This window comes from Orcinus orca, chromosome 3 (genome assembly GCF_937001465.1).
Source record: "Orcinus orca chromosome 3, mOrcOrc1.1, whole genome shotgun sequence".
Classification (NCBI taxonomy): domain Eukaryota; kingdom Metazoa; phylum Chordata; class Mammalia; order Artiodactyla; family Delphinidae; genus Orcinus; species Orcinus orca.
In genome coordinates this window covers 17,603,350-17,630,620 of record NC_064561.1, presented here as the reverse complement: position 1 = coordinate 17,630,620, position 27,271 = coordinate 17,603,350, and the positions used below count along the sequence as shown (strand labels likewise).

The 27,271-nt window shown below is 40.4% G+C and overlaps 1 protein-coding gene and 1 pseudogene across 5 annotated transcripts in view; both read left to right on the top strand.

The window, feature by feature from the left end:
• The window catches only part of RNF130 (ring finger protein 130), a 140,674-nt gene that overhangs the window by 65,597 nt on the left and 47,806 nt on the right, over positions 1-27,271 (top strand). For 4 of the 5 annotated variants that reach the window (XM_049707382.1, XM_049707383.1, XM_033413515.2 and 1 more), the window contains exons 4-5: positions 13,113-13,184; positions 15,048-15,130. In XM_049707382.1, coding sequence (XP_049563339.1) covers positions 13,113-13,184; positions 15,048-15,130 — 155 coding nt within the window. Of the gene's footprint in view, positions 1-13,112; positions 13,185-15,047; positions 15,131-26,373; positions 26,615-27,271 lie in introns of those variants that run through there. The other variant, XM_049707384.1, reaches the window with a different exon arrangement.
• Positions 6,940-8,354, top strand: LOC105748797 (rab-like protein 2A; annotated as a pseudogene).

Here is a 27,271-nt window from a genome sequence, read left to right as displayed (position 1 = left end):
TTTCTTTGTCTCTAAGCTTATTTTATTTTAAAGAGTATATATTTTATCATTAAAAAGAATATTGACAACTGACCTCTTTTGAAAAATAGTTATTTTGTCTAATTTTTCTTTTGAAAACAGAACCATCACTAAATAGTGATGTACAGAGTATGTGAGCTAAATGGGAGTGCAACACCAACTAAGATTTCATTTTTGAGAGCTAGAATGTTAAACTGGCCTTTTTGTTTTATATTTGTATTTTTGGTGAAGAAATGGTTTAAATGGTGTTAAAAAATCAAATTCATATTTTGTGTCAGTGATAGAAAAATCTTAATGGATATCTATTGAATTTTCTTAAATGCAATTTTACTGTTCCTTACTTGGGTATTTCTTTTGGTTAACTTATTGTTTCTGATTACATTTTTTTCTTCCACATAATTTTTTCTTTATATTTCTGGTAAAAGGGCAATAAAATTCAAATATGATGTCATGCGAGACTGTATTAAAAAAATTACTCTATTGGCAAAAAGAAAAAAGTCTAAGCTGCATTTAATAGCCTTATTGTTGGTAGTATTGTTATTTTGAAACTATTATATGTAGATTGTAGAATAAAGCAAATAAGTAATTATGTTGATGATATTAGAAGGCAAGAATCAGAGTAAGAGAATAAATATTTAAAATACAGAAATATTATAATAATCCTTTAATCTTATTGAATTGAAAATGTCAGTATGGACTCCTGGTTTATTTTCCTTTTACTAAAGAATACAGAGCTCCTCTGTCCATGGCAATGACAACCCAGTAACAATGAATACCTCTCTTTATAGAAGAATTCCAACTAATAAATGTAGAAGGGGACTTCCCTGGTGGCACAGTGATTAAGGATCCACCTGCCAGTGCAGGGGGTGTTCTATCCCTGGTCCGGGAAGATCCCACATGCCGCGGAGCAGCTAAGCCTGTGCACCACAACTACTGAGCCTGTGCTCTAGAGCCCGTGAGCCACAACTACTGAGCCCACGTATCAAAACTACCAAAGCCTGCGTGCCCTAGAACCCGCAAGCCACAACTACTGAGCCCGCATGCTTCAATTACTGAAGCCCACGTGCCTAGAGCTCATGCTCTGCCACAAGAGAAGCCACTGCAATGAGAAGCCCACGCACTGCAACAAAGAGTAGCCCCTGCTCGCCGCAACTAGAGAAAGCCTGTGTGCAGCAACAAAGACCCAATGCAGCCAAATAAATGCAGAAGGAATGACAGAATTAGAAAATTATTTTATATTCTTAATAAAATAATGAATCTCCATTCCCACCCCATTCCACCCTCAGACTGCTCTAGGGTTATTTTCAAATACCATTTCCCACTCAAAAAAAAACCACCCAGGCATCCTTGGAGAAAAGGCTTTTTTTAGGTTTAGGGAAGCAAATTTATAAGATGAATATTGTACCAATTAGCAAGGAAGCTATTGAAGACTACTGTGGTGGTATCAAAATGACCTGGGTGCCATCTTAAAGGAGCTCCCTATATCAGTCAAATATGAGACTGAGCATTCAGGGAATAAATATTGCAGTTGATTGAAACTGCAGGTTGTTAGAGAACCAACTTGTTATTCTGAAAATCAGTTTTTAAAAACTGACTCATCTATTTTTTCTGTACAAATTGTATTGCATAGTAACCAGCTAGTTGATGAGGGAAACTTCTTTATAGAAGAATTCCAACTAACAAATGAATTATAGAATTAGAAAATCACCATTTCATTACCCTCAATGAAATGATGGATTTGTAGTGCTCATCTGTGGATGCTAAAATCAGATGAAAGACTGATGGGAGCTTCATAATGGATGGATCAAGCACTTAGGACTGTCAGAACCCGTTTTCTCTTCCCTCCACTACTTCAGCACAGCTGCTGATTGTGTATCTGTAGAATAATGCTGTAGTTTGTGGTTTGACCCCACCTACTTGTAGTCTGGGGTTTGTGAGATACCCTTTCACCTGGTTTTGTTAAAGATGTTTGTGGGCTTTTACTTTTACTCTCGAAGTTTCTCTGTGCATTTTTATGAGGAAATTTGGTAAGATTTTAAAAGGTACACTGACACCACCACCTTGTGCCAGTTGAAGGCCATTGCATCAGGCTTTTCTTCCTGTCCTTCCACTGAACGATTATTGTCGAGGCCACCGTGACCTCTACTTGCCATCTCCAGTAGTCACTTCTTAGTTCTCGGGATACTTCCTCAAACTTCATACACCCAAAACTGAACTTTTGATTTCCCCTTCCAAATCTGCTCTTCCTGAATCTTCCTTATGTCTCTAAGCTGCTCAGCATCAGCACCCTTTCTTTCTCCCATATTCCACACTTAATCTATCAGTCCTCTCAGATCTACCTTCAAAATATATCCTGTATACTAACACTGAACAAAAAGGAAATTAAGGAAACAATATGCATTTACAATAGCATCAAAAAGAGTAAAATATTTAACAATAAACTTAACCAAGGAGGTAAAAGACTTATACACTGAAAACTACAAAACGTTGCTGAAAGAAATTAAAGATGCAAATAATTGGAAAGTCATACTATGTTCATGGATTAGAAGACTTAATATCGTAAAGATGACAATAGTACCCAGATTCAGTGCAATCCCTATCAAAATCCCAATTGCTTTTTTGCAAAGATAGAAAATCGTATCCTAAAATTCATATTGAATCTCAAGGGGTCCAAATAGTCAAAACAACCTTGAAAAAGAAGAACAAAGTTGGAGGTCTCAAACTTCTGGATTTCAGAACTTAGTACAAAGCTACAGTAATCAAAACAGTGTGGTTCTGGCATACAGACAGACCAGTGGAATAGAATTGAGAGCCCAGAAATAAACCCTCACATATATGTTCAAATGATTTTTGATAAGGTGCCTGGACCATTCAGTGAGGAACAGACAGTCTTTTCAACAAATGATGCTGGGAAAACTGGATATCCACATGCAAAAAAATGAAGTTGGACCATTACCTTACACTAGGTACAAAAATTAACTTGAAATGGGTCAGAGACCTTAGCATAAGAGCTAAAACTGTACAACAATATAAGGGAAATGCTTCATAACATTGGATTTAGCAGTGACTTCTTAGATATGACACTAAACGTACAAGTAATAAAAATTATAGATAAATTGGACTGTATCAAAATTTTAAATGTCTGTGTAGCAAAGGACACAGTAAATTAGAATGAAGAGGCAACCCACAGAATAGGAGACAATATTGGCAAATTGTGTATCTGGCAAGGGTTAATATCCAGAATATATAAAGAACTCCCACAATTCAACAAAACAGGCAAACCTGGTTTTTTAAATATGCAAAAGACTTAAAAAGACATTTCTCAAAAAGAGATATACAGGGACTTCCTGGTGGTCCAGTGGTTAAGAATTGCCTTCCAATGCAGGGGATGTGTGTTCAATCCCTGGTCGGGGAACTAAGATCCCACATGCCGCTGGGCACCTAAGCCCGCGCACCACAACTAGAGAAGTCCGTGTGCCTCAACAAAAGATCCCACATGCCGCTTCGAGGATCCCACGTGCCACAACTAAGACCCAAAGCAACCCAAAAAAGAGAGATATACAAATGGCCAATAACCACATGAAAAGATGTTCAACATACTAATCATTAGGGAAATGCAAATCAAAACCACAATTAAATATCACTTCACAATCATTAGAGCTAATATTTTTTAAAAAACAAAATAAATATTTCTTGGACGAGGAGAAACTAGAACCCTTAGGCATTGCAAAATGGTGAGGCCACTGTGGAAGACAGTATAGCAATTCCTCAAAATATTAAACATAGAAATACCATACGACCTGGCAATTTCACTTCTGGGTATATACCAAAAGAATTGAAAGCAGGATCTCAATGAGATTATTTTATACCCATGTTCAATAGCAGCATTATTCACAATAGCCAAAAGTGGAAGCAACTTGGGTGTACATCAATAGATGAATGTATAAAGGAAATGTAGTGTATACATACAATATCACTCAGCCTTAAATATTATTAAGCCTCATTATTATTCAGCCTTAAAAAGGAAGAAAATTCTGACACATGCTACATTGTGGAGGAACCTTGAGGACACTATGGCAAGTGAAACAAACCAGTCATAAAAAGACAAATACTGTATGATTCCTCTTACATGAGGTACCTAGAGTAATCAAATTCAAAGACAGAAAGTAAAATGGTGGTTGCCAGAGACTCGGGGTGGGGGTGGAAGGAGGGAATGTTTAATGGATATATAGAGTTTCAGTTTTGCAAGACAAAAGAGTTTGGGAGATTTGATGCATAAAAATGTGAATGTACATAACATTACCAAAGTGTACACTTAGAGATGGGTAAGATAGTAAATTTTATGTTACATGTTTTTACCACAATTAAAAGATTTTTTAATTTGTAAGATATTTGTATAAAGAAATGTGATAATATATAGTGGAGTTATATAAGTAAAATGGGTGACAACAGCACAAAAGCTGAGAGGGATGAAATGAAAGAATACTGTCGTAAGGCTCTTACATTATATGTAAAGTAGTATAATCACCTGAAATTAGACTGTGATAAGTTAAAGATGCATACTTAAAACCTAAAGTAACCACTAAAGTAACACTACAAAGAGTTATAGCTAAATCCAACGGAGACAAATGAAATTGTAAAAAGACAAGACAAAACAAAACAAAAAACTCAATCCTAAACAAAACAGAAAAAAGCAGGAAAAGGGAATAAAGAACAGATGGGACAAATAGATAACAAATACCAAAATGATATACATAAACATAATCATATCATAGCCACATTAAAGTATACCCTCTAAACACGCAGTTAAAAGCAGAGGTTAGCAGATTGGATTAAAAAAGGAAGACCCAACCATATGCTGCTTGTAAGAAACCTACTTTAAATATAAAAATATAAATAGGTTAAAAGGGTGAAGAAGGCTACACAAAACCAACACAAATCAAAATAAAGTTGAAGAGGCTAATTAATATCAGGAGATTTCAGAGCAAACCTGTTGCCAGGGATACACTTAAACACTTATGCAGGTAATAACAAAGCTAAAAAAAAAATGAAGTGAAAACTGATAGACCTGCAGTGAGAAATAGACAAACCTGCAATTATAGTCTGATTTCATTACCCCTCTCTCAATTGAAAGAATAAGAGACAGAAAATCATTGAGTACGTAAAAGACTTGAACAGCATAATCAACTAACTTTACCTGATTGATGTTTACAGAACACTCCCTCTAACAAAAGCAGAACATACCTTCTTTGGAAATGCTCTCTGGGCCATAAAACAAGTCTCAAAATTTTAAGAGGATTCAAGTCACACAAAATATGTTCTCTGACCTCCTGGAGTTAAATTAGAAATCAGTAACAGAAAAATCTCTGGAAAACCCCCTAATATGTGGAAACGAACTTCTAAATAACCCATGAGGTAAAGAAGAAATCAAAAGGGAAATTAGAAGATCATTTGAACTGAATGAAAATGAAAACAATATATCAAAATTTTGAATGTGCCACTAAAGCAATTTCTATATTAGAGAAGAATGTCTGGAATTAATACTCTCAGCTTACACCTTAAGAAATTGGAGAAAGAAGAGCAAATTAAACCAAAAGTAGACAGAAGAAAGGTAATAAGAAAGATCAGAGCAGCAGTTGGTGAACTAGAAAACAGAAAAACAGAGAAAATTACTCAAAGAATTAGTTCCTTGAGAAAGTCAATAAAATTGATAAGCCTCTGGCCAAACTGATCAGGAGAAAAAGAGAAGGCACAAATTAGCAATATCAAAAATGGGATGACATCGCTACAGATTATAGAGATAGTAAGGAAATCTTGTGAACAAGTTTATGCCAATAACTTTGACAACTTCTATGAAATGGATGAATTCCATTAGTGTGGTCATTCCATACTAATGACCAAAGCTCACTCAAGGTGAATAGATAAATTAAATAGCCCTATATCTATTAAGGAAATTGCATTTAAAACTATCCGAAAAAAGAAAACTCCAGGTACAGATGGTTTCTGGTGAGTTCTACAAAAACTTAAGGAAGAAATAATAACAATTCTATGCCAACTCCAGAAAACTGAAAAGATAGGAATACTTCCCATTTCATTCTATGAAGCCAGCATCATCCTGGTACCAAAACCAGACAAAAACATTACAAAACAGAAAACTACAGAATCTCTCTTGAACATAGATTTTAAAATTCTAAACAAATTTTACCAAATCATATCTAACAATATATAAAAAAGATAGTTCATCATGACCAGGTGGCATTTATCCCAAGAATGCAGGTTGATTTAACATTCAAAAAATTAATCAGGGCTTCCCTGGTGGTGCAGTGGTTGAGAGTCCGCCTGCCGATGCAGGGGACACGGGTCCGTGCCCCGGTCCGGGAAGATCCCACATGCCGCGGAGCAGCTGGGCCCATGAGCCATGGATGCTGAACCTGCGCGTCAGGAGTCTGTGCTCCGCGATGGGAGAGGCCACAACAGTGAGAGGCCCGCTTACCACAAAAAAAAAAAAAAAAAAAAAAAAATTAATATAATTTTCTATATTAACAGACCAAAAAAAGGAAAACCATATGATCTCAACAGATGCAGGAAAAAAACATTTACCAAAATCCAGCATATATTCCTGATTAAAAACTTTTAGCAGGGTGTCTGGGATGATATAGGGTCCAGGGACGGCAGTGTACAGGGCCTAGGGGTCAGCTGGCCAAGGGTTGGCCAACCTGCAGTATCCCTGGTCTCCAGCCCTCACCCAAGACTATCCAAGAGGACAAAGCCTCCCCAATGGCAGGCTCAGCATGTGGGAACCACCTCTCTGAGGCCTTCCTTGGGCCCTGAGCCAGACGGAGGGCCTGGTTCCTGGAATGACAGGCTGACAGTGACAAGAGTCCCTTCCCCTGGGCTGGGCCCCTCTATAGCCAGGAGCCAATGGCCCAGGACAGAGCCAAACCCTGTGAGCTGAACCAAGAAAAATACAATGCTGATGACAACATGAAGCTCATCTGCCAGTGGGACAGCACCATGGGCAAGCCCAAATTTATGGAGAGATTTATCATAGATGGATTTCAGCCACAGCAGCTGTCCACATACACCCTGACCCTGTATAAGCACATGGCCATGGTGGACAGTATCTTACTGGTCTCATCTTTGTGGACTTTTTGGACACAGCAAGCCAGGAGCAGTTCCAGAGCACACATGCCTCCTACTGCAAGGCCCACACCTACATCGTGCTGTTTGATGTCAGAGGAAAGTCACCTACAAGAACCTGAGCACCTTGGGAAATGGGGCTTTGGGAGTTCAGGCCAGAGATCCTGTGCATCTGGTGGCCAAAAAAATTGTTGCAGACATAAAGGTGACCCCCAAAATCTTCAGTTTTGCCCAGTTCTCCCTGCTCCCATACTTTGTCTCAACCGCTGATGGTACCAACGGTGAAAAGCTTTCCAATGATGCAGTTCAGTTGGCTGTGTCTTAGAACACCCTGTACACTTCATGGATGAGGTTTTGCAGGAGCTTGAGGACTTTGACTTGGATAGAAGGAGCAGAAGGAGGAGGATATGCCCAACTAAGAAGCAATGGGGCAGCATTGTGAGCCCATCTCAAAACTGAGAAGCCCTTCCAAGCCATCTCCCACGAACCTCCTGAAAACCCACCAATCCCATTTGCCTCCCCTACTTCATTGCCCATGATACCTTCTCACAGTTGTCTCCTCCCCTGTACTCAGGGACAGGGATGAGGATAGCACCAGCAAGTTCCCTCAACCGATGTAAGAGGTCCACATTAGACCGTAAAGCAGAATTAGAGATCAGTATTACAACCTTCCCTCCATGGCCAGACAGTAAAGAGAATCAGGGAACATGCTTTGTGTGTCTCTTCGAAATTTAGGTGAGTTTTTTTTTTTTCTCCCAGAACTGACCTCAGGGTCCATTCATTGCATCTCCACCAAGGGAATGATTTCTAATCCTTGATTACCCCCATTTCCATCCCCGTGGAATTTGGGAAGCCTCCATCCTTTTTACACATGACCTACCATCCTTTATCCTTTTTAGTCTCCCAACAAACTTTTTAAAAAATGGTTTTGAGCAGACAGCTGTTCACTTCACGGATTTTTGAGCACCTATGGTATTTCATGAGCTCTTGTAGGTACAGCCAGTACCTTGGTGAACAGTGAGGCCAAGACCACAGGCACAGATTTGCCATTAAAATCAAGTGAAAGGGCTTCCCTGGTGGCGCAGTGGTTGAGAGTCCGCCTGCCGATGCAGGGGACATGGGTTCGTGCCCCGGTCTGGGAAGATCCCACATGCCACGGAGCGGCTGGGCCCGTGAGCCATGGCCGCTGAGCCTGCACGTCCGGAGCCTGTGCTCCGCAACGGGAGAGGCCACAACAGTGAGAGGCCCGCGTACCGCAAAAAAAAAAAAAAAAAATCAAGTGAAAGGTGTCAGATCTGGCCGTACACAAACTTTGTTGGTAAACGTCAAAGGTCAGTAGGCCATTGGGTCCAAACCCATTTGGATTACAAGAACTTGACTTCTTAAAGAGGTACTGTTAAAACCCCTCTTTCATCATATGAGGCTTTCTCTCATTTTTTGAAGACTAGTATGGATGTTGTGTGACTCTGTCCTTTGGTGACAGAGGCTGCAAAAGAACCATCCTGCTGCCTTTTCCGCTTCTTTCTAGTACTTGTGGCTCACTAATGTGTTTTTATGATCATCTTGTGCATTATTTCCATTGTTTTTATTTTTTTCTGTTTTTTTTTTTTACAGTAAGGGTTGAATTACATTTTAGAAATCTCTTAGCAAAGTAGGCATAAAATGTAACTTCCTTAAACTGAAGAGGGGCATCTATGAAAAACTGACAGCTACCATCATACTTAAAGGGGAAGACTAAATGGTTTTTCCTAAGATTAGAAACGAGACTGATGTGTGCTCTTATGACTTTTGTTTCCACATTATACTGGAGGTTCTAGCCAGCACAATAAGGAAAAAGAAAAATAAAAGGTACCCATATTAGAAATGAAGAAGTAAAACTGTCATTTGCAGATGACATTATTGTCTATGAAGAAAATTTGACGGCATTTATTAAAAAGCTACTAGAAGTAACAAATGGGTTTAACAAGGTTGCAAGATATAAGATCATTATACATTTTTATAACTTTTTTTAATATTTTTTTTATTTATTTATTTGGTTGCACCAGGTCTTAGTTGCGGCTGGTGGGCTCCTTAGCTGTGGCTCACGGATTCCTTAGTTGCAGCTTGCTGGCTCCTTAGTTGTGGCATGTGGGCTCCTTAGTTGTGGCATGTGAACTCTTAGTTGCAGCATGCATGTGGGATCTAGTTCCCTGACCAGGGATCAAACCTGGGCCCCCTGCATTGGGAGCTCAGAGTCTTAACCACTGTGCCACCAGGGAAGTCCCAAGATCATTATACATTAATGAATTTTATTTCTATACAAGAAATGAATGGGAATTGAATATTTTAAATACCATTTTCATTAGCATCAAACAGGAAATAACATAAACAGGAAATTCTAGAGATCTCACAAAAGATATATAAGATCTATACAGTGAAATCTATAAAATATTGTTGAGAAAAATAAAAACTAAATAAATGGAGAGATATACAGTGTTCGGGGAACCACTCAATATTGTTAAGATGTCATTTGTCTCCCAATTGTTCTATATATTCAGTGCAATCCCAGTGTAGATCCCAGGAGGCTTTTGTTTTTAATAGAAATTGACAAGATGGACCTAAAATTAATATGGGAATGCAGAGGATCAAGAACAACCAAAAAGACATTGGAAAAGGAGAAAAAAATTGGAGTTGATTTCAGATTTGTTACGAAGCAACAGAAATCATGACAGTGTGGTATTTGCTTAATGATAGACAAATAGATACATGGTACAAAATAGTGTTCAGCCATAGATCAACACATATATGGGCAACAGATTTTTGCCAAACGTACAAAGGCAATTCAGTGGAGGAAGGACAGCCTTTTCAACAAATGGTGCTGGGACAATTGTGTGTCATATGAAAAAAAAAACTTTGATCCATACCTTGAACCATATGCAAAAGTAACTCAAATGGATCAGAGGCCTACATATAAAGGCCTACATATAACTTCTAGAAAAGAAAATAGGGAGAACTCTTGTAACCTTGAGATAAGGCAAAGATTACTTAGATACAATACCAGAGCACAATCAACAAATGAAACATTGATAAACTGACTTCATCAAAATTAAAAACTTCTGCCAGAATGAGAGAAAATATATGCAAAATGAATTATATCTCGAGTATGTAAACTACTCTCTAGGTGGCTCTGTAGCACAATGGATAGCACACTGGACTTCTAGAATATGTAAAATACTCTCAAGTCAATAATAACAACTCTAGAAAAATGGGCCAAAGATTCTAGCAGACACTTCCCCAGAGAAGATGCAGATGGCAAATGAGTACATGAAAAGATGCTTAACATCATCAGTCATTATAGAAATACAAATTAAAACCACAATGAGATACCACTGCACACGTATTAGAATGGTTACAATCAAATGAAAAAGACTGGGCATACCAAGTGTTGGTGAGGATTTGGAGGAACTGGGATTTTCATACACTGCTGGTGGAAATGTAAAATGGTACACTCACTTTAGCAAACACTTTGGCAGTCTCTTAAAAAGTCACACACGCCTACCATATTAGCCAGTCTTCCCTACTTCATAGCTATTTACCCCAGCACAAGGAAAGTATAAATCCTTACAAAGACATGTACGCTGTTTGAAAAGTAAAGACTGCTGTTTTTAGCTTTATTCATTGCAGCCAGAACTGGAAAACAATACAAATGTCCCATCAACAGGGAAAAGGATAAATAAGTTGTGTTATGTCTATACAATGGGATACTACATAGCATAAGAAATGAACTATTGATGCATGCAACAACATGGATTAATCTCAAGATAATTATGCTGAGTGAAAGAAAGCGTGCACAAAATAGAACATACTGTCATTCCATTTATATAAGACTCTCAAAAATACAAACTATAGTAGCAGAAAGTAGTTCATGGAGGATGAAGTGAAAAGGTGGCAGGAAGAAGGGATTAAGAAGAGGCACAAGGAAATTTGGGGAGGATGATAGACTATGTTGATTGTTGTGATGGTTTCATAGTCAAGTTAAAACATCAAATTGTACACTTTATGCAGTTTAAGTCAGTTATATCTCCATAAGGCTATTTTAAAAATATTTATGTATGTATGCATGTATATGTATATATGCATGTATGTGTTAGAGGGGACTCAGATTAAAAGAGACTTGAGACACATAGCAACCAAATGCAATGTTTGGACTTTGTATCTTGATTCAAGCATTCTGGAGGCAGCTGGGGAAATAGTCTGAGTGTTAGATTATGTTGATTAATTATTGTTAGTTTTGTTAGATAAGACAGAGGCACCAAACAAAAGCCCATATCTGTTAGACATAGTTCACTTGGGGTGACTTTATGGGTGAAAGCCTACAGTGCTTGTGATGTGCTTTGAAATCCTCTAGCATAATAAAGGGGGGGGAATAGATGAAGAATATAGGTAAATACTGATAATTGAAAGTCAATGATAAATACATTAAAGGTCCATTAAATTCCGGTTTCTTTTGTGTACTTTAAAATTCCTCCTAAAATTTTATGTTGTTTTTGTCTTATCCTCAGTGTAGAATCCAAGGTCTCCTTTGTTTTAGCTCCCACCATACCCCTTCAGCCTCACCATCTGCCTCGCACCACAGTTTAGGATCTGGTTATATGCAGGGTGACAATCTGTCCCAGTGTGCCTGGAACAGTCTTGGTTTGCGCCCGTTGTCCCAGTGTAATTATTAACAGGGCCCTCTGACTCTCAAAATATTCTAATTTGAGTAATATATGCTTACCCTAGTTATAGTTATATCGAACTGTAATTTCCTTCACATACCTGTGCTTCACACCTGTTTTTCTTTACTAGACTATTCCTTTGTCCAGAATCCCCCTTCCTATCACAATGCTCTCCTTATCTAACTCCTTCCTACTCACTTTTCCAAGTGTTAGCTCAGGCATCATTTTCTCAAAGCCTTCCCTGGCAGTCCTCTGCTGCCCTATCCCACCCCACCTGCATTATTTTGCCTTCTTTGTGCTGCCACACCACCTGGGCATGCTCCGTCATACAGCACTTGATGAAAATGTGTTTACTGGTCTGCTTTCCAATTCAGTTAGCTTTTCAAGGTTAGGGGTACACTGTCTTTTCATCTTTGGGTACTTGGTGTCTAACAGTGTTGGCAATGTCTGCAAAATGCTGGATAAATTCAGCCTTAGAGATTTTCTGACTTAACCTTCTTAGATAAATGAGAAAAACTCAAGCTTGGAAAGGTAAATGCACCTTCCTAAGATCACGGAGCATAGCAGTGGCAGAGTCAGAAGTAGAGCTCATGATTGTATCCCTTCTCCCACAGTGATATGATAAGCAATTTTAAGGAGCTTTAGAGGTGTCTTTTCACAAAGACAGAGCTTATATATCTAATAAGGGTCATCCTTGGAGCAGAACAGGAAAGCTATTAGAACAGTGGCAGTAGCTCTGACATGTACAAGAACTAGATGTTGATAATGCTGTAATATTTCACATTTGTTAGATACAAAATGCAATGGTGATTATGACACCTGGCTTTTTTACTATATACACTTATTTACCAGAATGCTAAATCTGTGGGGAAAACTGCCAGTTTTTCTCTTTTTTAAATTATTTTTTTAGAATCCTCTCATACGATATGACATGGAAAGTAATGTAGGATAATAGGGACTTTATACATTTAATTATTTTAAAATAAAGAACATCATCTAGAGTGCATCTTAAAAGTTCTCATCACAAGAAGAAAAACATTCTGTATGGTGATAGATGTTAACTAGACTTATTGTGATCATTTCAAAACATACAACTATCAAATCATGTTGTACACCTGAAACTAATATAATGTGTATCTCAATTATACCTCAATTAAAAATTTTAATAAAATAAAGTTAGCTGAAATATCAGAAAAAAAAAAAAGAACATCCAGAGATCTTGCACTTAATGTCTGTTTTTCTTTGCAATTTTCATAGCGTCGTCTTGGAGATGCAGCCAAGAAAGCCATCAGCAAATTAACAACCAGAACAGTGAAAAAGGGTGATAAGGTACAGTAATGAAATCACTTTAACACTATAAAAACAGTAAAGTATTTTGCTTTTGATTTGGTGGGCGGGAGTATACCCTAACCATTTGTGTCTCCTTTGTTAGGTTATTCTTTTTCTCCAAGCATACTATCTAAAGTAGCTTCTCTTTGAAATCTTATTTTTAGTATGCCTGTCATTCAGAGACCCTCCATACAGTTCTCTAATTTTCCTGGATTTTAAATGCCCCTGTCATAATTAGCATCACCGGACTACTTACAGTTTCCCTAGCTGTGGTGTTCAACGGTTTTCTTCTGCTAAAACCTAGTATATTTGGGGGAAGAACTCTAAGTAGCCAGGAATGTGCATTCTCTTCCTGTGCTTCATGCGACTTTGCGTCTCTCTTCTGTGTTTTGGTTCTTCACCAGTTAGCTGGAGAACTAGAGACCCACATTCAAGGGAGTGTTGGTTAACAAGGTGCTTTCTGTACAGTGGGCTAAGCAGTTTGAAAGAAGGGCACAGTTTGTTAGGGTTGGATCTAGTGGCTTAGGGGAAATGACTCAGAGAGGTAGTGATAGAGGCCATCTATGGCTGAGATTCCTGACCCTAATTCTTCAGTCAGATCTCAAAATTAGGTAGAGCCCTGTTTCTGCTCTCTATGGACAAAACAGCAACTTAATGTGAGACCCTGTGTTCAATATATTTAAGGTTATCTAGAATGAAGAAATTGCATCTCTGAAGTTATAAAACCAAACCTGTCTTCTGCCCCAAAACCAACTAATTTTTTACCAGAGAGCTCTGGAAGGATAATTACAGGTGATTCTCCATCCTCTTAAGTTTTACCACTTTCTTGACTTTACTCATTTTTATTCCCACTGCCTTGACACCCCACATCTAGTTTTCCTTGACACAGCTCCAGAAGATAGAAACATTTTCAATGAACTTCATGGTATACTAAAGAAAGAAAAAAGTAAAAACACTTGCAGAAAATATAAGCAGCATCACAACAGCTGTACTTTAACCCCAGAGGAGTGGTCACCAATATAAATGCTTTTTTGACCTGGTAGCCTTCAGCTGCCACATTAATTTGAACTTCCCTGGAGCTCACCCAACCTACCCATCCTACTTTGTCCCCCCATGCTAATACAAAACCATCTTTCCTTATTAAAACCAACACTTTTTTAAAGTTTGTACCTCCTAGACCTGTCAAGAGTTACCCTACTGAGTTTCAGTCCAAGCGGCAGTGACACAGCAAATAGTGTTGCCTTTCCTGGTAGTGCTCTGTTTAATGACAAGGCAGGGGAACCCTTCCCCAATCCAGAGGAGGAAGGAGATCAATTACCCTGGGTGACCAAAAACCTGGCTGACTCTTCCTGACCCTTGATAAAGACCTAGTATAGAGTTGAGTCCATGACTGTTCTCTACCCCAAATCTATGACCAGATGCACAGCTCCTATCCTTGGGGTGAGTCTTTAGGGGGCTCAACCATCTTTTCTGCCTGTACTTAACTGTGTGGTCAGATGAGCGTCCTGATGAGGAAAACCTACTCAGACCAGTATAGTGATGCAGCACTAGATGGTCCAAGGTGATAGCTGATTTGAATCTTAAAAAAAAATTAGTATTCTGATTTCTAAGACGTTTCACGAAAAGAATTAGTATTAATTGTTACACCATAGTTTAAAAACAAAATAGACTGGCTTAGTTACAATTTGGGTCAATACAGTTAAGCAAATGGAAACGTTACATTTTTTTTTTTATAACCTTTCACTTTATAATCACCTGTTTACCACAGTTGCCACAGGAAAAATCTTAGCTGGATCGTATCTCCTCCATTTAGGTACTTATAGCTTTAGCGTATAACTTTCATTGCTGTGCTTTTCATTTCAGGAAACAGACCCAGACTTTGATCATTGTGCAGTCTGCATAGAAAGCTATAAACAGAATGATGTTGTCCGGATTCTCCCCTGCAAGTATGTCAAATTTCTTCGTTTAAAATAGAATGATACTGGGCTTCCCTGGTGGCGCAGTGGTTGAGAGTCAGCCTGCGATGGAGGGGACACGGGTTCGTGCCCCGGTCTGGGAGGATCCCACATGCCGCAGAGTGGCTGGGCCCGTGGGCCATGGCCACTGGGCCTGTGTGTCCGGAGCCTGTGCTCCGCAACGGGAGAGGCCGCGGCGGTGAGAGGCCCACGTACCACAAAAAAATTAAAAAAAGAATAGAATGATACTAATGTGATTTGTACATCTCCCTTTCAGAGTGGGTATCCACTTGCTTTTGAGAGCCACCTTACCCACGGCTTTTCTGGTAGGCAGAGGCCCAGCTGCACACTGCACATAGTGGTGAGCCATGTGCCTCAGCAAGAACTGATTGCAAAGCCTTTTCTAGTTATGAGAAACACAGGGGCACAACCTCCACAGGTTGTGTGGAGGCACATTAGTAGCCTAAAAACATTAAGGTCAAGAATTTTTATTTCTGTAACTTCTGTGGTTTTCAGAACTAGCCACTGTTCCTCTCCTTCTTAAATCAGAGTACATCACTAGGCTCTCTGATAAAGCCTCAGCAGTGTTCACTTGGTGCTGGGTACCAGAACTCTAGGACTTGGATTAAATCTTTTTTTGAGCCTTGGCTGTGTAAAGTGGGGAGGACTGGTATGTGCTGTGTGCCTGCCCCACGTCAGGTACTCTGCTCTGTGCAGTTTACATCTACTCTCTCCCCATTGTCCAGTAAGGGATGGCAAAGTCAATAGTAGAGCTGCCAGGGTCACACAAGTCAGAAATGGCAGAGCCAATATAAAGGTGTGCCTCTGTATTATTTCTGCTCTTTATGTAGGGCCACATGCCTCCCTCCAAAAGGAGGATGTTCACCTATACTCTGGTGCCCTAAAAAGAGTGTGTGGATTTCTACCATGGTGCTATGCCAAGCTAGGGAGTATGAGACACTAAGATACACAATTCTGAGCATTGACTGGAAAAATATGAGGTCACCTACTGAGGAGCCTAAAATCAAAAGACTTTTCCTTCTCCCTTCTCTTTTAAAAGACATCCACATAACTCCTACCTTCTAATTATATGGAACATGTGAATGAATAGAATAATTAGTAGTAGTTGTCTCCATGAGGCTACTGGTGTTAGTTTACTTATTCACAAAGTTATATATTTTGAGCCTAGAAAGATCTGGGTTTTTTTAATCAAAACTTAAGAATAATTCCATATACTGAAACAGAAAACGAAGATTCAGGAAGTCAAATAATTTAGTTTACATATAAAGGGAAATCTGTAAAACTAAATTTAACCTGTGCTATAGAAAATTAAACTGTGTAATTACAGTTTTTCCAGTATAAAAACATGAGGCTAAAGGAAATACACATACAAATACAGTTGACCCTGTACAACTCGGGTGTGAACTGCACCGGTCCACCTATTTCAGTAGTAAATACTGCAGTACTACATGATCAGCAGTTGGTTGAATGTGCAGAACTGCGGATACGGAGGGCTGACTGTAAAGTTATATGTGGATTATCAGCTGCATGGGGGCATCAACACCTCTAACCCCACCCCACCCCTAGGTTGTTCAAAGGTCAACTATGCAGATCAGGGGAAAGATTAGTATGATACATTATAAAGCATAATCAGCTCTTACTTGCTTTTAAAAATTGTTTTTACCTGCACAGATTTCTTTTGACACTGGAGTAGCCAGGAAGAAGCCGAGTCTTTCAAAATTCTCTGGCTTCGTATCTCAGTCCAGGGGCCCTTGGGACCATCTGAGACCTAAGAACGAAAGCTTCCAAAACCACTGATGGTTATTAATAAGGTGACACTGTTTTCCTCAGGGGAGCCTCAGCTGAAAATAGATTATGCTGGGAAGTTTGCTCCATTTTCTCTCTGTCCCTCAAGCATTGGCTTTTTCAAGAGTTTCATTCTTATTTCTCTTTTTTTCTTCCAAAAATCAGAATCAGTGGGGAGCTTTCAGAAACAAATCCTGAGGGGAGACCCGGGCATGTTTGTTTTTATTAAGTACCTGGGTGACTCTGATGCTGCAAGACCATACCATCTATTTTTTTTTTACATCTTTATTGTAGTATAATTGCTTTACAGTGTTGTGCTAGTTTCTGCTTTATAACAAAGTGAATCAGTTATACATATACATATGTTCCCATCTCTCTTCCCTCTTGCGTCTCCCTCCCTCCCACCCTCCCTATGCCACCCCTCTAGGTGGTCACAAAGCACCGAGCTGATCTCCCTGTGCTATGCGGCTGCTTCCCACTAGCTAGCTATTTTACGTTTGGTAGTGTATATATGTCCATGCCTCTCTCTCGCTTTGTCACAGCTTACCCTTCCCCCTCCCCATATCCTCAAGTCCATTCTCTAGTAGGTCTGTGTCTTTATTCCTGTCTTACGCCTAGGTTCTTCATGACATTTCTTTTTCTTATATTCCATATATATGTGTTAGCATACGGTATTTGTCTTTCTCTTTCGAACTTACTTCACTCTGTATGACAGACTCTAAGTCCATCCACCTCATTGCAAATAGCTCAATTTCGTTTCTTTTTATGGCTGAGTAATATTCCATTGTATATATGTGCCACATCTTCTTTATCCATTCATCCGATGATGGACATTTAGGTTGTTTCCATCTCTGGGCTATTGTAAGTAGAGCTGCAATGAACATTTTGGTACATGACTCTTTTTGAATTATGGTTTTCTCAGGGTATATGCCCAGTAGTGGGATTGCTGGGTCATATGGTAGTTCCATTTGTAGATTTTTAAGGAACCTCCATACTGTTCTCCATAGTGGCTGTACCAATTCACATTCCCACCACAGTGCAAGAGTGTTCCCTTTTCTCCACACCCTCTCCAGCATTTATTGTTTCTAGATTTTTTGATGATGGCCATTCTGACTGGTGTGAGATGATATCTCATTGAAGTTTTGATTTGCATTTCTCTAATGATTAATGTTGTTGAGCATTCTTTCATGTGTTTGTTGGCAGTCTGTATATCTTCTTTGGAGAAACATCTATTTAGGTCTTCTGCCCATTTTTGGATTGGGTTGTTTGTTTTTTTGTTATTGAGCTGCATGAGCTGCTTGTAAATTTTGGAGATTAACCCTTTGTCAGTTGCTTCATTTGCAAATATTTTCTCCCATTCTGAGGGTTGTCTTTTGGTCTTGTTTATGGTTTTCTTTGCTGTGCAAAAGCTTTGAAGTTTCATTAGGTCCCATTTGTTTATTTTTGTTTTTATTTCCATTTCTCTGGGAGGTGGGTCAAAAAGGATCTTGCTGTGATTTATGTCATAGAGTGTTCTGCCTATGTTTTCCTCTAAGAGTTTGATAGTGTCTGGCCTTACATTTAGGTCTTTAATCCATTTTGAGCTTATTTTTGTGTATGGTGTTAAGGAGTGATCTAATCTCATACTTTTACATGTACCTGTCCAGTTTTCCCAGCACCACTTATTGAAGAGGCTGTCCTTTCTCCACTGTACATTCCTGCCTCCTTTATCAAAGATAAGGTGACCATATGTGCGTGGGTTTATCTCTGGGCTTTCTATCCTGTTCCATTGATCTATATTTCTGTTTTTGTGCCAGCACCATACTGTAGCTTTGTAGTATAGTCTGAAGTCAGGAAGCCTGATTCCTCCAGCTCCATTTTTCGTTCTCAAGATTGCTTTGGCTATTCGGGGTCTTTTGTGTTTCTATACAAATTGTGAAATTTTTTGTTCTAGTTTTGTGAAAAATGCCAGTGGTAGTTTGATAGGGATTGCATTGAATCTGTAGATTGCTTTGGGTAGTAGAGTCATTTTCACAATGTTGATTCTTCCAATCCAAGAACATGGTATATCTCTCCATCTATTTGTATCATCTTTAATTTCTTTCATCAGTGTCTTATAGTTTTCTGCATACAGGTCTTTTGTCTCCTTAGGTAGGTTTATTCCTAGATATTTTATTCTTTTTGTTGCAACGGTAAATGGGAGTGTTTTCTTGATTTCACTTTCAGATTTTTCATCATTAGTGTATAGGAATGCTAGAGATTTCTGTGCATTAATTTTGTATCCTGCTACTTTACCAAATTCATTGATTAGCTCTAGTAGTTTTCTGGTGGCATCTTTAGGATTCTCTATGTAAAGTATCATGTCATCTGCAAACAGTGACAGCTTTACTTCTTCTTTTCCGATTTGGATTCCTTTTATTTCCTTTTCTTCTCTGATTGCTGTGGCTAAAACTTCCAAAACTATGTTGAATAAGAGTGGTGAGAGTGGGCAACCTTGTCTTGTTCCTGATCTTAGTGGAAATGCTTTCAGTTTTTCACCATTGAGGAAGATGTTGGCTGTGGGTTTGTCATATATGTCCTTTATTATGTTGAGGAAAGTTCCCTCTATGCCTACTTTCTGCAGGATTTTTATCATAAATGGGTGTTGAATTTTGTCAAAAGCTTTCTCTGCATCTATTGAGATGACCATATGGTTTTTCTCCTTCAGTTTGTTAATATGGTGTATCACGTTGATTAATTTGCGTATATTGAAGAATCCTTGCATTCCTAGAATAAACCCCACTTGATCACGGTGTATGATCCTTTTAATGTGCTACTGGATTCTGTTGGCTAGTATTTTATTGAGGAATTTTGCATCTATGTTCATCAGTGATATGTGCCTGTAGTTTTCTTTCTTTGTGACATCCTTGTCTGCTTTTGGTATCAGGGTGATGGTGGCCTCATAGAATGAGTTTGGGAGTGTTCCTCCCTCTGCTATATTTTGGAAGAGTTTGAGAAGGATAGGTGTTAGCTCTTCTCTAAATGTTTGATAGAATTCGCCTGTGAAGCCATCTGGTCCTGGGCTTTTGTTTGTTGGAAGATTTTTAATCACAGTTTCAATTTCAGTGCTTGTGATTGGTCTGTTCATATTTTCTATTTCTTCTTGATTCAGTCTTGGCAGGTTGTGCTTTTCTAAGCGTTTGTCCATTTCTTCCAGGTTGTCCATTTTATTGGCATAGAGTTGCTTGTAGTAATCTCTCATGATCTTTTGTATTTCTGCAGTGTCAGTTGTTACTTCTCCTTTTTCATTTCTAATTCTGTTGATTTGAGTCTACTCCCTTTTTTTTTTTGATGAGTCTGGCTAATGGTTTATCAATTTTGTTTATCTTCTCAAAGAACCAGCTTTTAGTTTTATTGATCTTTGCTGTCGTTTCCTTCATTTCTTTTTCATTTATTTCTGATCTGATCTTTATGATTTCTTTCCTTCTGCTAACTTTGGGGTTTTTTTGGTTCTTCTTTCTCTAATTGGTTTAGGTGCAAGGTTAGCTTGTTTATTTGAGATGTTTCCTGTTCTTAAGGTAGGATTGTATTGCTATAAACTTCCCTCTTAGAACTGCTTTTGCTGCATCCCATAGGTTTTGGGTCGTCGTGTCTCCATTGTCATTTGTTTCTAGGTATTTTTTGATTTCCTCTTTGATTTCTTCAGTGATCACTTCGTTATTAAGTCATGTATTGTTTAGCCTCCATGTGTTTGTATTTTTTACAGATCTTTTCCTGTAATTGATATCTAGTCTCATAGCGTTGTGGTCGGAAAAGATACTTGATACAATTTCAATTTTCTTAAATTTACCAAGGCTTGATTTGTGACCCAAGATACGATCTATCCTGGAGAATGTTCCATGAGCACTTGAGAAAAATGTGTATTCTGTTGTTTTTGGATGGAATGTCCTATAAATATCAATTAAGTCCATTTTGTTTAATGTATCGTTTAAAGCTTGTGTTTCCTTATTTATTTTCATTTTGGATGAACTGTCCATTGGTGAAAGTGGGGTGTTAGAGTCCCCTACTATGAATGTGTTACTCTCGATTTCCCTTTTTCTGGCTGTTAGTATTTGCCTTATGTAATGAGGTGCTCCTATGTTGGGTGCATAAATATTTACAATTGTTATATCATCTTCTTGGATTGATCCCTTGATCATTATGTAGTGTCCTTCTTTGTCTCTTCTGATAGTCTTTATTTCAAAGTCTATTTTGTCTGATATGAGAATTGCTACTCCAGCTTTCTTTTGGTTTCCATTTGCATGGAATATCTTTTTCCATCCCCTCACTTTCAGTCTGTGTGTGTCTCTGAGTCTGAAGTGGGTCTCTTGTAGACAGCATATATATGGGTCTTGCTTTTGTATCCATTCAGCCAGTCTGTGTCTTTTGGTGGGAGCATTTAATCCATTTACATTTAAGGTAATTATCAATATGTATTTTCCTATTCCCATCTTCTTAATTGTTTTGGGTTTGTTATTGTAGGTCTTTTCCTTCTCTTGTGTTTCTTGCCTAGAGATAGTCCTTTTGCATTTGTTGTAAAGCTGGTTGGTGGTGCTGAACTCTCTCAGCTTTTGCTTGTCTGTAAAGATTTTAATTTCTCCATCGAATCTGAATGAGATCCTTGCGGGGTAGAGTAATCTTGGTTGTAAGTTTTTCTCCTTCATCACTTTAAATATGTCCTGCCAGTCCCATCTGGCTTGCAGAGTTTCTGCTGAAAGATCAGCTGTTAACCTTATGGGGATTCCCTTGTGTGTTATTTGTTGTTTTACCCTTGCTGCTTTTAATATGTTTTCTTTGTATTTAATTTTTGACAGTTTGATTAATATGTGTCTTGGCATGTTTCTCCTTGGATTTATCCTGTATGGGACTCTCTGTGCTTCCTGGACTTGATTAACTATTTCCTCTCCCATATTAGGGAAGTTTTCAACTATAATCTCTTCAAATATTTTCTCAGTCCCTTTCTTTTTCTCTTCTTCTTCTGGAACCCCTATAATTCGAATGTTGGTGCGTTTAATGTTGTCCCAGAGGTCTCTGAGACTGTCCTCAGTTCTTTTCATTCTTTTTTCTTTATTCTGCTCTGCAGTAGTTATTTCCACTATTTTATCTTCCAGGTCACTTATCCTTTCTTCTGCCTCAGTTATTCTGCTATTGATCCCATCTAGAGTACTTTTAATTTCATTTATTGTGTTGTTCATCGTTGCTTGTTTCACCTTTAGTTCTTCTAGGTCCTTGTTAAATGTTTCTTGCATTTTCTCTATTCTATTTCCACAATTTTGGATCATCTTTACTATCATCATTCTGAATTCTTTTTCAGGTAGACTGCCTATTTCCTCTTCATTTGTTAGGTCTGGTGGGTTTTTATCTTGCTCCTTCATCTGCTGTGTGTTTTTCTGTCTTCTCAATTTGCTTATCGTACTGTGTTTGGGGTCTCCTTTTTGCAGGCTGCAGGTTCGTAGTTCCCGTTGTTTTTGGTGTCTGTCCCCAGTGGCTAAAGTTGTTTCAGACGGTTGTATAGGCTTCCTGGTGGAGGGGACTAGTGCCTGTGTTCTGGTGGATGAGGCTGGATCTTGTCTTTCTGGTGGGCAGGTCCACGTCTGGTGGTGTGTTTTGGGGTGTCTGTGAACTTATTATGATTTTAGGCAGCCTCTCTGCTAATGGGTGGTGTTGTGTTCCTGTCTTGCTAGTTGCTTGGCATAGAGTGTCCAGCACTGTAGCTTGCTGGTCGTTGAGTGAAGCTGGGTGCTGGTGTTGAGATGGAGATCTCTGGGAGATTTTTGCCGTTTGATATTATGTGGAGCTGGGAGGTCTCTTGTGGACCAGTGTCCTGAAGTTGGCTCTCCCACCTCAGAGGCACAGCACTGACTCCTGGCTGCAGCACCAAGAGCCTTTCATCCACACGGCTCAGAATAAAAGGGAGAAAAAGTAGAAAGAGAGAGAGAGAGGGAGAGAGGGAGGGAGAGAGAAAAGAAGAAAGGAAGAAAGAAAGAGGAAAGAAAGGAAGCAGGGAAGGAAGGAAGCAGGGAAGGAAGGAAGAAAGAAGGAAAAGAAAGAGGAAAGAGGATAAAATAAAATCAAGTACAATAAAATAAAATAACCTTATTAAAATAAAAAATAATTATTAAGAAAAAAATTTTTTTAAGAAAAAAGCGGACAGATAGAACCCTAGGACAAATGGTGACAGCAAAGCTATACAGACAAATTCTCACATAGAAGCATACACATACACACTCACAAAAAGAGGAAAAGGGGAAAAAATAGTAAATCTTGCTCTCAAAGTCCACCTCCTCAATTTGGGATGATTCGTTGTCTATTCATGTATTCCACAGATGCAGTGTACATCAAGTTGATTGTGGAGCTTTAATCCGCTGCTTCTGAGGCTGCTGGGAGAGATTTCCCTTTCTCTTCTTTGTTCTCACAGCTCCTGGGGCTCAGCTTTGGATTTGGCCCTGCCTCTGCGTGTAGGTCGCCGGAGGGCATCTGTTCTCCGCTCAGACAGGACGGGGTTAAAGGAGCAGCTGCTTCGGGGGCTCTGGCTCACTCAGGCCAGGGGGAGGGAGGAGTGCGGATGCGGGGCGAGCCTGCGGCGGCAGAGGCCGCCGGAACGTTGCACCAGCCTGAGGCACGCCGTGCATTATCCCGGGGAAGTTGTCCCTGGATCCCGGGACCCTGGCAGTGGCGGGCTGCACAGGCTCCCCAGAAGGGAGGTGTGGATAGTGACCTGTGCTCGCACACAGGCTTCTTGGTGGCGGCAGCAGCAGTCTTAGCGTCTCATGCCCGTCTCTGGGGTCCGCGCTGTTAGCCGCGGCTCGTGCCCGTCTCTGGAGCTCCTTTAAGCAGCGCTCTTAATCCCCTCTCCTCGCGCACCAGGAAACAAAGAGGGAAGAAAAAGTCTCTTGCCTCTTCGGCAGGTGCAGACTTTTCCCCGGACTCCTTCCCGGCTAACCATGGTGCACTAACCCCCTGCGGGCTGTGTTCACGCTCTCCCTGCGCTCCGACCAAAGCCCAGCCTCAGCTCCCAGCCCCGCCCGCCCCGGCGGGTGAGCAGACAAGCCTCTCGGGCTGGTGAGTGCTGGTCGGCACCGATCCTCTGTGAGGGAATCTCACCGCTTTGCCCTCCGCACCCCTGTTGCTGTGCTCTCTTCCGCGGCACCGAAGCTCCCCGCCTCCGCCACCCACAGTCTCCGCCCGCAAAGGGGCTTCCTAGTGTATGGAAACTTTTCCTCCTTCACAGCTCCCTCCCACTGGTGCAGGTCCCGTCCCTATTCTTTTGTCTCTGTTTATTATTTTTTTTTTGCCCTACCCAGGTACGTGGGGAGTTTCTTGCCTTTTGGGAGGTCTGAGGTCTTCTGCCAGTGTTCAGTAGGTGTTCTGTAGGAGTTGTTCCACGTGTAGATGTATTTCTGGTGTATTTGTGGGGAGGAAGGTGATCTCCCCGTCTTACTCTTCCGCCATCTTCCCAATCTCTCCATACCATCTATTGAAGTCTAGAGCTTTGCTTGATATCAGCCATTTCTATGGCTGCACCTTCCACCAGAGGAGGGGTCTCTCAACCTTTGTGTTTGTGGTCTGCTTTCCAGTATGAGAATTTGGCAAACTTAACAGCATTTCTATGCACCTGTAATCAGGTCATTGCTCACTTGGTTGTCCTTTGATCCTTGTCTAGACTATACATGCCCACTGCCCCGACTTCCCCTTTTGCTTTGAAGCAGGTTGTAGCTTTCTCTGTGTTGCACAGCCTCCTCAGCAAAACATTTCACCTAACTGAAATGGTGACAACAGCATGATTCTCAGGTGCAGTAAAGACTAACTTTGCACATCAAGCAACATTTTGTATGACCCAAGTTGACAACTTTTGACCTAGAGCAGGGTCTCTCCACCTGGGCACTGTGGACATTTGGTACCAGATAATTCTTTGTTGGGCAGGTTGGGGTGCTGCCTGTGCATTGTGGGTTATTTAGCCGTATCTTTGGCTCCACTCACTAGGCGCCAATAGCACCCCCTGCACACAGTTCTGACAACCACAGATGTCTCCGGTTGAGAACCACTGACCTAGAGGATGGCTCAACACAAATATTCATCTTTACTTTACTCATCTTTATCTTCTCCAAGCCTCTGTTTTCCAGTGGATTCCTCTCAAGTACCTTTGAATTAACTCTAGTGCCGCTACTTGCTTTTTTCCCTCTGCCTGAGATACCCTGCCCTTCCTCTTTTGTCTATAGGTCTTTAAAACTGAGCCGAGGTGTGACTCTGCTATGTCTTCCTTTAGCTCTGGTTGCCAGACAGCTCTGCTACCTCCCTGCCTCTCGTGGGGCTCCAACCAGCCCTCCAGCTGGGCCGGGGGCACTGCCCGGAGCCCCTCTCTTTCCCTGGTCATTTCTCCCTACTCCTCAAGCAGCACATCCAGGTGTATTCATTCTCCTTAAACACCCTAACTCATCCCTTTATTCCTCACTCTCATCAGGTAACTTCACCATAAATCTCACAGAAAATAATGGCTGTTAGACAGCCGAAATTCTCCCAGCCTGCTGTCCCCAAGCCTTCATGCGTACCTGCCTCCACACCCACCCTTGCAGCCTTCCCTCCCATTAGGATGGAGAGGACAGCCTCCTTGGTTCTAATGTGCTCTTTCAACCTAGGCCTCTGTGTGCCAACACCTTCCCTTCCTTGGGGACCTTGCTGTATTGACTATCTGCTCCCTCCAGTTTTTGTTGTTTCTGTCTCTACCCACCAGCATTTCATCATGCTCAAGCATTTTCTATCCAGTTTTTATAATTCTCTTTCAAACCCATCTCCAAAGCTGTACCACTCTACAGCTTCTCCCCTTTACAGCCAGACTCTGGAAAGCATCTGCACTCACTGTCCCTTCTTCCCCTGAGTAAGGGGAGAAGAAAAGCTCAGATGCCTTTGTCTGTCCTTCCTTTTAACAAGCCTATCTCGAGACTGAACTAAGACTTTCTGTAGATAGCAAACCTCTCATGGATTGCTGGCTTTTTGTTGCATGACCTTTACTTTTTACCTTCTGTCATGTTAATTTACTGTGGACAGATGGCAGTTGGCATTGCTTTGGGACCTCATACTTGTGGCAGTTGATTACAGTTGATCATCCTTTGGATGTTAGCCAACACATCTTAGAAACTGGAAAGCTGGCACTTTATTTAGGCCTCTTTTATTTAAAGGTCAGCCACAAAATGTTTAGTGGTTAAAAATACTTTTCAGAAGTAGAGTTCTGCAGCTTAGATAACCGTATGTCTAAGATGCCACTTCGGGAGCTAAGATGGGTCAGTCATCTGGCTGCTGGCAGAGGCATTACCGTGATGCCCCCTCCTCAGAGGGAGGGCCTGTTTCAACATTGTCTGCTGCCAGTCCCAGTTCAGGGAAAAGAGTTCTTTCCTCTGACCTTTAATAATCCTGGATCCTTTTATATTTGCCAGGTTCTTGCATGGCACCAAGAGGCTGCAGAACTGTGAAAACAACTCACCCTCAGTGTAGACTCCTCACCCCACCCCCAGCCGTTGTTCTGATCACTCTAGCTTATGGTGTACGTGGGAAGTGGGAGAGTGGGAAAGCATCGTATTTCAGTATTATTGGTTTGGTTCCTTTTATGTTCTATACACTTCACATTCTGTATCCCAAAGTATTTCTAATAGGAATAAAGGACTTTTGTTGAAGCTCTGATACACTTATCCTTTTCACGTTTCACTGTTCCTCAGCACATCACCTGCTTTCCATTCCCGTACACCACTCAGCCCTAAATATGTTGGGCCCTTTTCTGCTTTTATGTGCATTTTTATTATTCAAGTCTTCTATAAAAATGAGAAGGGGGCTTCTTTTCAAGGTCTGGCTGGCCCCAGCTGCCGCCCTCTGAGGTGTCTGTGCATGCTTGTGGTATGTCTGCAAGCTTGTAAGAGGTCACTCTGGTGCTGGCCATGCTGGGACCTGAGGCACACTCAAGTGTTCTGACCACGTATCAGGATATCATGTGAAATGTTGACATTACTTTGCCTGAATGTATGTTTAATGACACCTTTCATCTGCATGTCCTTGGTGCCTTTTCTAAGTTTTTCACTTACTGCTCCAAACAGCTTCACAAGATAGATGGCAGGCAACCTTCCCCACTGCGACCCATACCCGCAGTGTTCAGATGAGACAGCTGGGAGTCAGAAAGGGCAGTTTGTCAAGGCTCAGAGTGTTGTAGTAGCAGAACTTTCCCTAGGAGGAAGGGAAGGCCATGTGGAGTTTGGTAAAACAGTAGACCTGAGAAGATAGAAGCAAGAGGTAAAAAGGATGGGTGACAAAGAAGCAATGAGTACAGGGCAGCTCTTCACCACA